This window comes from Microcaecilia unicolor, chromosome 2 (assembly GCF_901765095.1).
Source record: "Microcaecilia unicolor chromosome 2, aMicUni1.1, whole genome shotgun sequence".
NCBI lineage: Eukaryota > Metazoa > Chordata > Amphibia > Gymnophiona > Siphonopidae > Microcaecilia > Microcaecilia unicolor.
The window spans coordinates 241,667,935-241,684,180 of NC_044032.1; the positions used below are offsets into that span (position 1 = coordinate 241,667,935).

Consider the following 16,246-nt stretch of genomic DNA (forward strand, 5'->3'; position numbering starts at 1 on the left):
GACATTTCCAAATGTGCATTTCTGACACTGAGGAGATGCTACACAACCCATCCTATATGCTCTAGCCAGGGAATATATATGCTCTGTGCAAAACCCAGTACCAACATTCTCGATATTCTTGCCCTAGCAAAGCTTTGAGGGATGGTAAGAAAATCAAATTCTCCTGTATAAGCTATTTCTCTTTCCCATCTACTTTTTAAACCATCATATAGGTTAGTATGTCCAAAGTCTATCAGGGTTTTATGGAGAAAGGACACTGATGACAGTTTTGGGGCTTTGAGGATTAAATAGTTCCTGTAAATGTGTGGTTAAATCAACAGAAAGTGAATCTGAAGATAAGGAGTGGACATAATGTTGCAGTTGGTGATTATGCAAAGGCATCTCCCTGATTAGTTCCCAGTCTCGGCATTGGCAATGAAAGTAAACGACCAACGATTTGCATATAGTGTTTCAGGAGACTGACTCCTCTAGCTTGCCATTTAATAAAGACTGCATTATGCTGACCAGACAAAAAAATCTGAATTTCATTTAAGAGAAAGCAAAATGGAACTATGAGGATCCTGCGATGTGTCAATGCAAACCATATACCATGAAGGGGCTTCAATAATATACGATGTTTAATGGGGAACGGAAGATTTTCTCAGTGAACCTGCAATAAAAAGTTCAAATGCCTGGGGCAATGAACTCCTTTTTTTTTTTTTTCCCCCCCCCCAGTTGATAGGGGGTATGGTCTTCCAACTCAAATAACTAATTAGCTGCACGGGAGTGGGGATAGCGGGAGTACTGTCCTCCATGGCTGCGGGGATCCCATAGGGATGGACCCAGGTCCTCGGAATCCTGTGGGGATGGACCCAGGTCCTGCAGGATCCCCATGGAAGTGCCTTCCCTTCCCTGAGTGCAGAGTACGCTCCCAGCACATACCTTGAGGTACCCTGGTAGTTTAGTGGCTTCTTTGGGGCAGGAAAGATCACCACTCTTCCATGCCCTCTGCAATGGCAATGATCCTCTCATCTCTGGTCTTTTAAAATGGCTGCCGATACTTCCATGGAAACCTCAGGCTGCTTGCTATGTGAATATTCCATCACTGTTTCATTACTGCTACCGAGTATTACATATTAAGGGCATTTGCTGTAAACTTTGTTTTAATTAATTTATCCAGTCCTTACATGCACATGACTTTGCTTTTTAATCCCAAATGTCAATCCTAAGGGTGGTTGAACAATTAGGTATAAACTGTGTTCTTTCTGACTTTACTTGTTTTGGAATTTTGACTACTTTGAGTCCTTTGCTGATCTGTACATCTGCTGTCTTAGAGTATGAAAGAAAGTTATTTATATTACTTTTACTAGTATTTTTACTGCTTATAGAATCTGACTTTCTTGGGGGGAGAGGCATCAAGGTGACTGTGGCACGGCAAGGGCTTGGTGGTTCGGGAGCTGGGATGGAGGAGATTACTTGCAGTGGAGACAGGTTAGATTCCAGCGTGGATGGGCGGCAATGGGTTGGATTTCTGTTTTTGTGCAACTCTCTCTATAACCAATCCCTGAGGTGCCTTAAGAAGCAAGCCTAATTGAATAGCTTGAAATCGGGCAAATCTAAACCATCCACCTTCCTGTTCCCTACCAAAAATTCAAAAAGTAACTTGGGGTTTTTCCCCTCATCCCCAACAGAACTGTCCCAACTCCTTATATAAAGCCCGAAGTTCCTTCTTTATAACCAGAGAGGGAGGGTCAGCATGACATACAACCATCTGGGGAATAATATCATTCTAATGGAGGCAATTCTTCCCATCAAAGAGAGAAGAAGACTTTGCCAAGTCCTTAATTGAAGTCTAGTTTAATATAACAGCTGAACAACTATAGATTTTGTTAGTGTCCATTGTCAGTTCAACCCACAAAGCATGTAAATGATCCCTTTGTCCATCATAAAGGAAAGTTGCCTTGCCAATTACTTCTCGGTTCTGCTTGGGATGGTAAAACTGCTTTTTCTAAATTCAGTTTAAAACCCGAAAAGTCCCCATATTCATGAAAACTCTCCATTAATGTCTGTAGAGAGTGCTTGAGTTAAGTCAGATGCACTAGCAAATCATCTACAAATGCTACAATTTTAAAGGCCTGAAACCCTATACTTTGACACCTTGAATAGCCGGGTTAGCTTTGACTTCTCTAATTAAAGGATTTAAAGAGAGAATAAAAGTGGGGAAAGAGGGCAGTCCTGCCAAGTCCCATGAGAGGTTACAAATGAGTCAGAAAGCAGTCCATTTGGAGAGCTATAAAGAGCCTCTACTACCCCAATAAAAAAAATCTCGCAATCCATATTTTTTCAGAACAGCAAACATAATAAAAGACCACGAGACATTATCGAATGCTTTTTGAGCATCGAAATTTATTAAAAGAGAAGAGAGATTCCCCCTTTGTACCATCTCCAGAGAAGCCAAAATCTTACAAAGATTTTTAGCTGTCCTGTCTCGAAGAAAGCCCACCTGTGGGTCAACTATCAGCATGAGCAGCACCTGAGCTAAGCGATTAGCAAGAATATTTGCCAATAGCTTCACTTTATAATTTAGCAGAGAAATTGAGCAATATGTTTCAGGTATAGAATAATGAATAATCCTTACCTGGTTTTGAGAGTACCACAATTTGAGCCAATGAAAGTAATTCTGGCAAACATTTTTCTAAGCATATCTTTTAGAAACGTTGCCACATAATCTTGTAACAATTTATAAAACTCTGCCCAAAGCCCTTCAGGACCTGAGGGTTTATTTGTAGGGCTTTGACAAGTCACCAACTTAATTTCATCTTCTGAGATAGGTCTTTGAAAGGGTTGTAGAGATTCCTCAAGAAGGAAAGGGAAATGGGACTTGATATACCGCCTTTCTGAAGTTTTTGCAACTACATTCAAAGCGGTTTACATATATTCAGGTACTTATTTTGTACCAGGGGCAATGGAGGGTTAAGTGACTTGCCCAGAGTCACAAGGAGCTGCAGTGGGAATCGAACTCAGCTCCCCAGGATCAAAGTCTATTGCACTAACCACTAGGCTACTCCTCCACAGACCTAGGCTTGCCAGATGAGTTTTACTATCAAGACTTTATCTGCTGAATTATAAAATGCTGCAGAGAAATCCCGAAAGATAGCTGCAATCTCCTTAACCTCCTTAACTAATTCCACTGAAGAAATCCACAAAAAGTACACTTGTCTATGCCCCTCTCATTTCCTAGCCAATTTGGCCAAGAGTGCCCTTCCCCTTTTGTTACCATGACAATATAATTTGTATTTTTAATAAATTGGGATTTAACCCAACATTGAAAGATTGAGAAGAAGGCAATTGCTTGTTATTGGCTGGAGTAGGTACTGCTTCATATATTTTACTCTGGTGACAAATTAAGTGTTGTAACCACACAATCTCCTGATCTCTAGCCCTTTGTTTTTGAGCCACATAGGCTACGATTTCCCCCTGTAGCACTTCTTTAGCAGTGTCCCAAAATAAGGGGGTCTCTTACTAAAGCGTGCTGGCATTTTTAGCGTGCGCTAAAAATGGGTACGCGCTAAACACTAAAGATGCCAATGTATTCCTATGGGCATCTTTAGCATGCGCCTGTTTTTATTGCGTGGTTAAAACAGCTCGCCTAAGTAAAAGACCCCCTAACATTGGAGCCATTTAATGATGAGAGTTCAGAACCTCATAATCTTTCCACTTTGCTATCAAGAAGTCCTGAGGTTTAACATCACCATAGAGATCAAGAGTAAATGGCCAAAGAAGGGGTCCTCTAGCCCTATTTAAAGCCTCCAATTCAAGCCTCACCAGGGCGTAGTCTGAGATTGGAAATGCAACTAAAGCTGCAGAGCAGATTACTGAGAACAGAGACTGGGAAATCAACAGTTAATTCTCAAATGCGTGCCATGCGCCCGGGATAGATGGGTATCTATCTTGAGGGTGTCTCCACAAGAGCTTCAAGCAGCAAAAGTATGCCCTTAGTAAAATCTGTTCCATCCCAGGGCAATAGAGAGGATTTGTCCAAGATAGGATTGTGAACAGCATTGAAGTCTCCGCTCAAGATAATTGAAATATCTCCTAATGTGGATATTTCTCAAATGATGGTTTCAAAAATGTTTTTATCATAGACATTAGGAGAAAAGATGATTAATTGTTAGGCCAACACAACACCCATCTGCTCCAATCACAGTTTTATGACTACTCTCAAATGTTTATGGAATAAAATTATACAACCAGCTTTCCTGTTGAGAGCCAGAGATACTACCCACCAGCCACCCACCACCTCTTAAGCTTAGTATATTCAACCTCATAAGATGTATCTCCTGTAGCATCACAATTGACACTCTTGTTAAGAGCTTTCAACATTTTGCTGTATTTAACAGGGGAATTAATGCCTCCAATGTTCCAAGACACTTCATTAAACATTTATGTAACTCCGTCTATAAGGCCAACCAAATGGTACATTTGAGTATTAATCTGAAGGGGAGATGTCCCAGCCCTCCATCCCCCTTCCACAAATATCGTTTTAAAGAATTGGTCCAAAAGAGAGAGTCTAAAGTGAGAAGTAGTTAACCACAAACTAGAATAGGTTTAAAGTTCCTAGATTTATTTATTTATTTTTGTTACATTTGTACCCCGCGCTTTCCCACTCATGGCAGGCTCAATGCGGCTTACATGGGGCAACAGAGGGTTAAGTGACTTGCCCAGAGTCACAAGGAGCTACCTGTGCCTGAAGTGGGAATTGAACTCAGTTCCTCAGTTCCCCAGGACCAGAGTCCACCACCCTAACCACTAGGCCAGCTCATACTCCCCTTCCCAGCCTGTCCCCCACCTCTCAATCCAGATTGCCCAAGAATAAATTATCACCTAAATTATCACCTAAATTTTATTTTAAAGAAGAAAATAAGTTGATAAGTTAGAGTATCCATGAGAAACCTCCCTTCCCCTAAATCTCCCATATATCCAGAGCCAAGTTAGGCCACTGGTCCTACCCCCTAATAAACCCAAAAGAACAACCCTTCCAACAAACACATTTGAGACAAGTCCAGTGATCCACAACTTATTCCCCTGAACCCCACACTCCTCTAATGTAATAAGCAATGAAAATCTTGATTTTGACCCTTAAGTAAAACCCCCTCAGAAAAAAAGAGCAATTTAAGTATTCTATAAATACCATTTCTGACCATTAAAAAAGTGTCCCCCTACAACAAGAAGAGAGAAAACAAAAAAGGTATAATATCATCCAGATGTCCATTAAGCATACATTCTAGATATTTGTCCCTAGTTGAAAAAGAAAATGTAGACTTAAAAAAAGAGAGAGAGAGAAAACAGCCCCCTTTATTCTGTAATTATAGTGACCGTTCAGTACTTTTTGCTAGTTACAAGTGTCTAGATGGCTTATAAGGGTCCATTCAAAAAAGACATAATAGTAGCATTCAGAATCATATATAGTATTGTCTATTAAGCATACATTCTAGGTATTAATCTCTAATGGAATAAGAAAAAAGGGGGACTTGTACAAAGGAATCAAAAAAACATAAAATAAAGAAGCAGCCACCTCTATACTGTAAATATTTTTTTTTCTAGACCACGCTAGTGATTCCTGGTGCAGCAAATGCAATGCATCCCATTCAATTCGAATCGGCTGCCTTGCATTTGCCACATGGGAACTGCTTGCTTGGTTTAGTAAAAGAAGCCCATAATGTCCATTCAGCGCTTCTCACTACTTATAAGTTACTAGTTGGTTTAGTTACTAGTTGGGCCAGATTCAAAAAAGGAATAATGATAGCATCCATAAGCCAGGGCCGCCGAGAGGGGGGCAGGATTCCCAGGACCCAGGCTCCAAGGAGGGCTTGGCACTGGCGATCAAAAAAGACTTCTCTACCATCCACAGGTCCTTCTTCCTGCTGCATCCTGACTATGCGGAAACAGGAAATTACTTCACTGGGAGCGAGACGTGGCAGGAAGGACCTATAGCCAGCAGAGCACTCTCATTTGCTGCGGTGGGGGGTGGGGAGCACCAGCGGTGGTGGGGGGGGGGGGGGGGGGGCGGGTGGCAGAGTCCTGAGGATTGTTTGCCCCAGGAGCTTTGTCTCTCGGTGGCCCTGCCAGAAGCGCATATAGTATTATCCATTAAGCATACATTCTAGGTAGTTGTCTCCAATTGAAAAAGAAAAAGGGACTTGTGCAAAGGGGAAAAAAAACATAAAATAAGGAAGCAGCCCCCTCCATTCTGTAAATATAGAGGCAAAGTTCCATAGAAACCTATGGAACTTTGGGAGGCTAAGTGCTTTGAAAATATGCCTCATAGTGTCCATTCAGAGATTCTCACTAGTTATAAGTCACTAGTTGGCCATTAAGGGACCAGATTAATCTGATCCCTTAATGGCCAACTTATGTTTTTATTTTTATTTCATAGACTAGGAGAGCAGCCACCTTTTTAGTCTGCAATTAGTGTCCATCCAGCATTCCCAACAATGTACATAAGTGTTGCCATACTAGGACAGACCAAAGGTCCAAGCCCAGAATCCTGTTTCCAACAATGGCCAATCCTGGTTACAAGTACCTGGCAAGATCCCAAAACAGTGCAATACATTTTATGCTGCTTATCCTAGAAATAAGCAGTGGATTTTCCCCAAACCCATCTTAATAATGGCTTATGGACTTTTCTTTTAGGAAGTTATCTAAACCTTTTTTTAAACTGTGCTAAGCTAACTGCTTTTACCACATTCTCTAGCAACAAATTCCAGAGTCTAATTACATGTTGAGTGAAGAAATATTTTCTCTGATTTGTTTTTAAATTTACTACTTTGTACCTTCATTGTGTGCCCCCCTAGTTCTAGTATTTTGGAAAGAGTAAACAAGCGATTCATGTGTACCCGTTCCACACCACTCATTTTATAGACCTCTATCATATCTCCCTCAGCCGTCTTTTCTCCAAAATGAAGAGCCCTAGCCACTTTAGCCTTTCCTCATAGGGAAGTTTTCCCATCCACTTCCCACCCCATCACCCTTCTCTGTACCTTTTCTAATTCCACTATATCTTTTTTGAGTTGCAGTGACCAGAATTGAACACAGTATTCAAGGTGCGGTCGCACCATGGAGCGATACAAAGGCATTATAACATCCTCATTTTTGTTTTCCATTCCTTTCCTAATAATACCTAACATTCTATTTGCTTTCTTGGCCGCCGCCGCACACTGAGCAGAGGGTTTCAACGTATCATCAACGATGACACCTAGATCCCTTTCCTGGTCTGTGGCTCCTAATGTGGAATCTTGCATGACGTAACTATAATTCGGGTTCCTCTTTCCCACGTGCGTCACTTTGCACTTGCTCACATTAAACGTAATCTGCCATTTACAGTGGGGGAAATAAGTATTTGATCCCTTGCTGATTTTGTAAGTTTGCCCACTGACAAAGACATGAGCAGCCCATAATTGAAGGGTAGGTTATTGGTAACAGTGAGAGATAGCACATCACAAATTAAATCCGGAAAATCACATTGTGGAAAGTATATGAATTTATTTGCATTCTGCAGAGGGAAATAAGTATTTGATCCCCCACCAACCAGTAAGAGATCTGGCCCCTACAGACCAGGTAGATGCTCCAAATCAACTCGTTACCTGCATGACAGACAGCTGTCGGCAATGGTCACCTGTATGAAAGACACCTGTCCACAGACTCAGTGAATCAGTCAGACTCTAACCTCTACAAAATGGCCAAGAGCAAGGAGCTGTCTAAGGATGTCAGGGACAAGATCATACACCTGCACAAGGCTGGAATGGGCTACAAAACCATCAGTAAGACGCTGGGCGAGAAGGAGACAACTGTTGGTGCCATAGTAAGAAAATGGAAGAAGTACAAAATGACTGTCAATCGACAAAGATCTGGGGCTCCACGCAAAATCTCACCTCGTGGGGTATCCTTGATCATGAGGAAGGTTAGAAATCAGCCTACAACTACAAGGGGGGAACTTGTCAATGATCTCAAGGCAGCTGGGACCACTGTCACCACGAAAACCATTGGTAACACATTACGACATAACGGATTGCAATCCTGCAGTGCCTGCAAGGTCCCCCTGCTCCGGAAGGCACATGTGACGGCCCGTCTGAAGTTTGCCAGTGAACACCTGGATGATGCCGAGAGTGATTGGGAGAAGGTGCTGTGGTCAGATGAGACAAAAATTGAGCTCTTTGGCATGAACTCAACTCGCCGTGTTTGGAGGAAGAGAAATGCTGCCTATGACCCAAAGAACACCGTCCCCACTGTCAAGCATGGAGGTGGAAATGTTATGTTTTGGGGGTGTTTCTCTGCTAAGGGCACAGGACTACTTCACCGCATCAATGGGAGAATGGATGGGGCCATGTACCGTACAATTCTGAGTGACAACCTCCTTCCCTCCGCCAGGGCCTTAAAAATGGGTCGTGGCTGGGTCTTCCAGCACGACAATGACCCAAAACATACAGCCAAGGCAACAAAGGAGTGGCTCAGGAAGAAGCACATTAGGGTCATGGAGTGGCCTAGCCAGTCACCAGACCTTAATCCCATTGAAAACTTATGGAGGGAGCTGAAGCTGCGAGTTGCCAAGCGACAGCCCAGAACTCTTAATGATTTAGAGATGATCTGCAAAGAGGAGTGGACCAAAATTCCTCCTGACATGTGTGCAAACCTCATCATCAACTACAGAAGACGTCTGACCGCTGTGCTTGCCAACAAGGGTTTTGCCACCAAGTATTAGGTCTTGTTTGCCAGAGGGATCAAATACTTATTTCCCTCTGCAGAATGCAAATAAATTCATATACTTTCCACAATGTGATTTTCCGGATTTAATTTGTGATGTGCTATCTCTCACTGTTACCAATAACCTACCCTTCAATTATGGGCTGCTCATGTCTTTGTCAGTGGGCAAACTTACAAAATCAGCAAGGGATCAAATACTTATTTCCCCCACTGTAGATGCCCAGTCTCCCAGTCTCGTAAGATCCTCTTGTAATTTCTTACAATCCTCTTGCGATTTAACACCTTTGAATAACTTTGTGTCATCAGCAAATTTAATTACCTCACTAGTTACTCCCATCTCTAGATCATTTATACTTTGGGGTAGGAGAGCAGCAAGGGGACAGTGGAGCATGCTTAGTATGAGGTCTTTTGGACTTTACTGGGTATCAGGAAGCAGTGGTCTGACCTGGCAGCATTTGAGTGTCTATATTAGTCTGAGGTGTACAAAGGACTCCCATTACATGTAAGCAATCTTGCAGTCTCCAAAGCGATGAGAGGTGACCTTTTCCTTTCATTTTCACTGCTTGCTTGTTCGTTCATAAAGAATTCCCTGGCCAGATGCAACATGCTTGAGTGATCTTTCCTTTGCATGCCCTATAGATCAATGGTGTGCCAACTGAGAACATGTCTTTAACTGAAGCTCAGAAACTGATTGAGAAATCACAGGGGAAGCTTCAGCTGGTTGTCCAGAGAGACAGAAGGCAGACTTTGATCAACATGCCTGGATTGGTGGACAGTGACTCTGACATGGAAGGTAAGATGCACCATGCATTTTTTTTTAATCATCATTTATGTATTTGAAAATAATACATCAAAAGTTATTTTGAAAAGATGCAGGACTTTTCGAAAGGGAAACGTAAGATTAATCCCACAATACTTAATAGCTCGTATAGAGTCCACACTTAGGGGCTCAACCGCCATGAAGGAATCCGTAGGGCGGGGTAGTAAATCTAAATAAACTTGGAACAGACAATGATCACCAGAGGAGGCTGGTATTACTCAAAAGGTAACAAATGATTCAGTAAAAAAGTGAACTAGACTCCACTAATAGCAGATCTTTCCCTTATAGAAGAACTGCAATTGAGAAGTTTCATAAAAGATGGAAAAATCTTATGGATAATCGCTCCTACATCTACATGGATCTCTTAGTTGAAACTTAGATCCTGTATCCAGAATCTGTTGACAAAGTTTAGGAATTGGTCTGGGTAGATCTACATCAAATCTATTGGGATAACAGAGAGAAGAAATGTGGGCGGGGATATGGCACATAGTAAACACAGCCTGGGTAATGAGAGATCTATGTGGGACAACAGCTGCTGTGAAGCAAAGAGAGGGCTGTCTCAACCTATGGACCAAATGAGGCACTGGCTCAGGGTACTGATGATAAAAAGGCACCAAAATCCCTATCCAACATCTTTCCTTCTCTCTTCCCTTCTCTCTGCAGGGGGCGGGGGGAGAGGAGGGAGATATTCCAGGCCTAGGTGCAGGCTTTTGGCACCTTTTATCACAGTAGGAGTTGGGGGGGGGGGGGGCGGCTTCAGAAAAAGTGAGAGCTACTGAATATCGGGGGGGGTGGGGGGGGGTATTCCTTTATCGTCTGCTCCAGACCATTCCCGACAAGCAGGTAATATGCTCTCCTACCAGCAGAGGGAGACGGAGAACTATTGAGTAGTACACCTGTATAAGGGACTATGCAACCCTGACCTACTCAGTATTTCTCAGTCTCCCAGCAGAGGTGATAAATCTGTGTAACCATGCTCCGTTTTAGTGGGTGCGCCGGTTTTGGCCCCATGGTCTGGGCCTCCTTTGTGGGGTCCTAGGGAGTTTTGTGTCAAAGAGAAGAATGCTGGTCTGAGAGGAGGGAAGGGGGATGCAGTACCAGAGCTGGCATGAGTAAATAGGTCTCATGCCTTCCTGAGGGTCCTAAGGTTCACCTCGGGCACCAAATACCGTTACCCTGGCCCAGCAGCCCTGAGTTTGTAGTTGGAAGAGTGGTACATAAGAATGGATATGAGATGGGAGGTGTCCAGAGACCTCGGCATAATGCCCAGCTAGTCCAATGTATAAAAAGCAGCACTGAGAGTCCTAAGAGAAGTGAGAACCATGACTAATCCCAAATGGGAACAAAAGTGCTTTCAGTGGTGTCTTTTGTAAAAAGCCAGATTAAACCAAAAATCTTGACCAGTTTCATTCTTTTATAGTGCTGTTTGTAATTCAGTCTGTCTGCATTGTTGGCTGTGTTGAAATGATTGGCCACAGGAATGTGTCAGTACTATACAGCACTACGAAAAGGAAGAGATTTTGTTCTGTTTTTAGTGAGTGTGTTAGAATAACCTTCTTCCCTTTCAGTTCTCTGTGTGTTGCGGAGCCCTATTCAAAGATACTAAACTTTGATCATCCCTGTCTCATACAGCCCAGCAGGGTCTAAGATTATCCAGAGCAGAGAAACCAGATTAGAAGTTTTGATCTTTTAATTTTAACCCTCACATGGAGTGTAGTGTTACAGCATGCTCTGCATTCCCAAGTCTGAGCATTTGAACCTGGTCGACACTTGACTTGCATGTGAAATTTTGGAAGACAAACACCAAGTATGTACAGTTCCTCTTGATTGCCAGTAGATGGCAGCAGTACACTGCCATGAAAAACCAAGGTGTCCAGAATCTGGTCTGAGACTGCTCTTTGGTATCCAATGTCTCTCACTACCTCCTGGCCCCTACTGGGGTTTTCTTTTTTAATCAGACAGACCCCTACATTCTTGATGCAATTTTTGTTTTATTTTGCAGATTACCCTCCACAGAAGCCAAAAAAGAGGGGGCAAGAAAGGAATCCCAGATCAAGGGAGCCATAGGCTGGAAGGGGGTATGTATTCCCTCTTCACCATGTATGCAAATAAAGCATAGTGTGTTTTGTTGCAGATTGCAGTGATACTTTCAGACACAACTTGGTGACCACCTTTTCTTAGTATTTTACATCTTTTGAGTGAAAGGTAGGTATTAGTTGATAAAGTTCAGACTTCTACACTAGGCCTTTCTAATTTTCCCATACATTAGCTGGGCTCACTTCTGGAAACTGGAAGAGGTGTATATATATAATTTACCACCTTTTTGAAGGAATTCACTTAAGGCAGTGTACAGCAAGAATAAGTCAAACATAAGCAATAGACAATTACAGCAGTAAAAATATTCAAAAAGCAATATGAAGGACATATCTTCCTTTCAATGAATAGCTTATAGCCAATGGAAAGTTTAATTACCTTAAGTTTATACTTTTGTAGTGAATTTTTAAGAGATTTCACTTTTAATCTAATCACATTTAAATCTGAAAGCATGGTAGCTTGTCACTGAGGAACAACAGAAATAACTTCTTGATAAGATTCATATGAAGATTTTACCTGCTCCAGTGTAGCATCATGTTGAACTAAGTTAGTTTCCAAAATCTACAGTTTATTTTGATTTTATTCTTTGCAAACAGATTCTTTGAGAACCATTCAAGCCACGGCTGCCCCAGGGGCATAGCCAGACAGCAGATTTTAGGTAGGCCTAGGCAAGAAGTGGGTGGGCACCAAGTGTTCTCCACCCCAGCAAAACAAATATCTCACCTGGTGGAAAAATGCTTCTCTCCACCTTGGCAGTCTGCAGCAAGCAGGCGCTGAAAATTGAGAATGTGCAAGTGCCGGTATCGTGGAGAGTAGCGTTTTCATTACCATCAGGGGGAAGTCTTCAGCTGGCAGAGATTGGGATCCCCACCAGCTACTACTAAATGTGTATTACTGTTGGGTGGGCCTGAGCCCTATGTGGGTGGGCCCTGGCCCACCCCAGCCCACCTGTGGCTACGCCACTGGTCTGCCCTCCCCTTCAGATCAGATACATGCACAATGTTCCCTCTAAGGGGAGTGCATGAGCGATTGCTCCTACATTTTAGGAGCTTCGCTCAGATTTTTACATGGTTCCTCACAAAATTGTTTTTTTTTGTGTGTGTGCTATATACAGAAGTGCATTGCTAATACTGGTGATCAAAAATTGTTGGTTTTTAAAACTTTTCTCACATGAGAAAAAAAATTGCACACACCAGGCCACTCCTTAGAGGAAACACTGATGCAAACACAACACATGCACATTCACATCCACATCATACAAGTTGGAAAGAATTCCCTAAACTGAACTCCACAGTACTTAGAAATGTGTGGCATGATTATGCCATCTGAACATACAGTATCATTTAAAAAGTGACTAGGCATATATTTGAATGAGGGACAAAGAACTTGGCTGTCTTTTTAAAGTAATTCAGTAAAGAATGGTAATCTTACCCAGATGGCTATACGTATTACAAGTTCTGCCATTGAGACTATTACAGAAAGACATTAAGCGATTCTATCAAATGGTGGGACAGTTCTGTTGGGCAAAGAGGCTAAACTGAAACTACAGATGCTGCTGGGGACTTGGCAGCAGGGTGGATTGGGATTGCCTAATCTGCAATACTATAATCTGGCAAGTCTATTGCGGTTGGTGAGAGACTGGATTTTTTCTACAAACACACACACCCCGCTAGAATTAGAAAAAATATACTTTAGTCCCTATAATACAGTGACCTTGCTGCATCTCAATAATACCTCGGTGCCAAAGAAATTTAAGGGTAGTATAATACTGACTCCTTTACAAGAGGCATGGAAAGGCCTGGGGACAAAACTGGGGGGACAATCGACTATGACAGAATTGCTGACCATAAGGGGGAACCCGATGTTTATACCAGGATTGGAAAACCAGGTTTTTCGGAGGTGGGAAAGGAGGGGACTCACATGTCTGAAAACAATAATAGATTTAGAAGGGAAAATTAAGCCTTTAAGTCAACTAATACCCGCTGAGGTTGAAAAATGGGAGGATGTATTTGGGTACGGCCAGATAAAACACTATATACAATCACTCGATGCAAAAGAGCTTAAGTTTCAATTGGGGGAAAAAATTAAACAGTTTTATGATGAAATATCAGAGGAAGCCCCCACAATTTTGCAGCTCCAAAAACAACTGTGGACTTTGGGACCCGGTAGAGATTGGTCACTGCTTCGCCGCAGGTGGGAAGCAGATACAAAAGTAGATTTAACTAGTTGGGACATAGCAGCCTACATTCGGAACATCCCTAAACTGATTAGTGGTGCAAATTATAGAGAATGTGCTTTTAGAATAACACACAGAGCATATTTCACACAACGCCAGTTTTATAGAGTGGGAGGGATTGACACACCAACCTGTATGAAATGCACACTGGAGGAAAACTCGTTCTATCACGCATTTTGGGAATGCACAAAAATACAGTTTTTTTGGAAAAAGATAGTGGCATTTATGAATTCAATTACTTCGCGTACTATAGTGGGCACCTCGCTGCAATTACTATTGGATTGCCCAGGGGCGTTCCGTGGCCTTACGGCAGATGAAATATTGTTAAGTCGCAAGCTATGTTTGGTGGCAAAAAAGTGTATTTTGCAATGCTGGACTTCGGATAAACCCCCAGAATACTGGCATTGGCGAAACCAGGTGCATCTGTTAATGACATGGGAAGCAAGAGATGCAAAAGGATCATGTCATCGAAAAAAAGGTTTCCTTAAAGTTTGGGGGCCTATGTTGGATATATTATCGCAGAGAGGCCGGAGTCTTATACTCAATACGCTTTGATAATCCTATAGAATAATGGTACGCATACATGAACCCATAAATTCAACGTAGCTATTAGTGAACATTAGGAGGGGAGAGGGTTGGGGGGGAGGACAGGGAAGGGGGGAAGGAAGGGGGGGGAATGTATAAGATGACTGTGATGTATATTTAACAAACACCCCATAAATGTTTGGCTGTCAGTGAGCATGCTTGGGAGGGTAGGTAAGGGGACAGGAAGAAGTTTCGCAAAACTATTGATGATAGAATTTATTGATGTATGCGAGTTAATATGCTGTATTACTTACAATGCCCAATGTTAGATATACTGGCAATGTTAAAATGTTTATAATGTTGAATCATCAATAAAACAGTTGAAACATAAAGTAATTCAGTAACTGGCATGTGTACACATTTTCTTGGTAGACATACAGTACGAATGTTACTATTACCTGCAGACTGAAACCTGATTGAAGTACATCCCTAATAGTTCTTTTCATTATTTTTCAGGTACTCTTCGTGTGGAAATGTCATCAGAATTTGCTTTTATCTCTTTCTCTGTGTACATCATTATATATATATATATATACACACACACACATGCATTATTCAAAGATGTTGATGAGCTGTCAGTTGCTCTGGTCCTCCCATCCCCCAGTTTCTTCAGTTGTGTTCTCAAAAGCTGATGTATGGTCCATCTTTGGATAATTCTTGTGTTGACCCACTAATAAGGTATTAGAACCTGCAACGGATCCTGTCGAATATACAAGATGTTCCCAATTTCTTTCACACAGTATTACTTTGCATTTATTACCTACTTGATTTTAATGATTTTATTTTATTTGTATTATTTTTATTGCGCTCTTAAACATATGCTGAAACAAGCAAGAGATTCCTGAACCACATTTTTGCATTACAAAAAGAGGTTAATCCAAATTTCTTACTCAGTTGTAACTTTTTTTTAAGTTACTGGTTCCAGGGTCTGTCTTAATTCATGGATTTTGATATATGGAGAAGTTTTTTTAGAAAGAGCATCTAACTCAGGATATGGACATTCATTTCTCATGTATTTTAGAACAGGATCCGCCAACATACAGCCTGTTCTAAAATACATGAGAAATGGACGTCCATGTGCTAGAGATGTCCAACATGAACATCCATGCTGTTTTATATAAGCTTCTGAAAGTGAAGTTCTGGCCATTTAAAGTGCCCCCATCCCGAATATCATCAATTTCAATACTGTTATTTCCTCTCCCCTCCAATGAAAGTTCCTGTTCTACACTCCATTACAGATGCCACTGTGTCCTAATGCCCTGTTGACTAAAGGGAAGACGAGAGAACAAGGGAAAATGCTAGTTAACATTCTAACTGTGCCTTAGAAACCATGTTGGAGATCCAGCCATACTTTTCATTTCTTGACTAGACTGTAAGCTCTGTAGAGCAAGAGCTATCTTTTCTGTATGCCTGTATAGTGTTGTAGACAGCTTGTAGTGCTATACAAATGTTTAATAGTAGAAGTACATTGAAATCTCTTTCCCTCTGTAGAGTGCAAGTGTGCTTGGATGAGTAAATTCATATTAGAGGAATAGTTTTGTCACCACTTTGTCCCCGAGGTGAAGGTGCTCTCCAGAAAAACTGGTGGTCTAACAGCATGGTACTGTGGTGGTTTGGTTTTTGCTATATTTGTATTCTATCTTTTGTATGGGACCAGGTTCCAGAAATTATTGCTGAAGACACAAATCATGTTAACTTCGGCAAATAAAAAGTTGAATAAAGCTGTATTGTTGCTGAATGTGCTGACTTAAATGTTCCTGGAACTGCTAGTA

General features: G+C 41.8%; 1 protein-coding gene across 2 annotated transcripts in view; it reads left to right on the forward strand.

The window, feature by feature from the left end:
• Positions 1-15,443, forward strand: part of LOC115463389 (tight junction protein ZO-2-like) — a 52,557-nt gene extending 37,114 nt beyond the window's left edge. For both annotated transcript variants that reach the window (XM_030193848.1, XM_030193847.1), the window contains 3 exons: positions 9,379-9,532; positions 11,562-11,637; positions 14,931-15,443. In XM_030193848.1, the coding sequence (XP_030049708.1) occupies positions 9,379-9,532; positions 11,562-11,626 (219 nt within the window). In that variant the 3' untranslated portion in view covers positions 11,627-11,637; positions 14,931-15,443. The remainder of the gene's footprint in view (positions 1-9,378; positions 9,533-11,561; positions 11,638-14,930) is intronic.
• Positions 15,444-16,246: the final 803 nt, after the last annotated feature.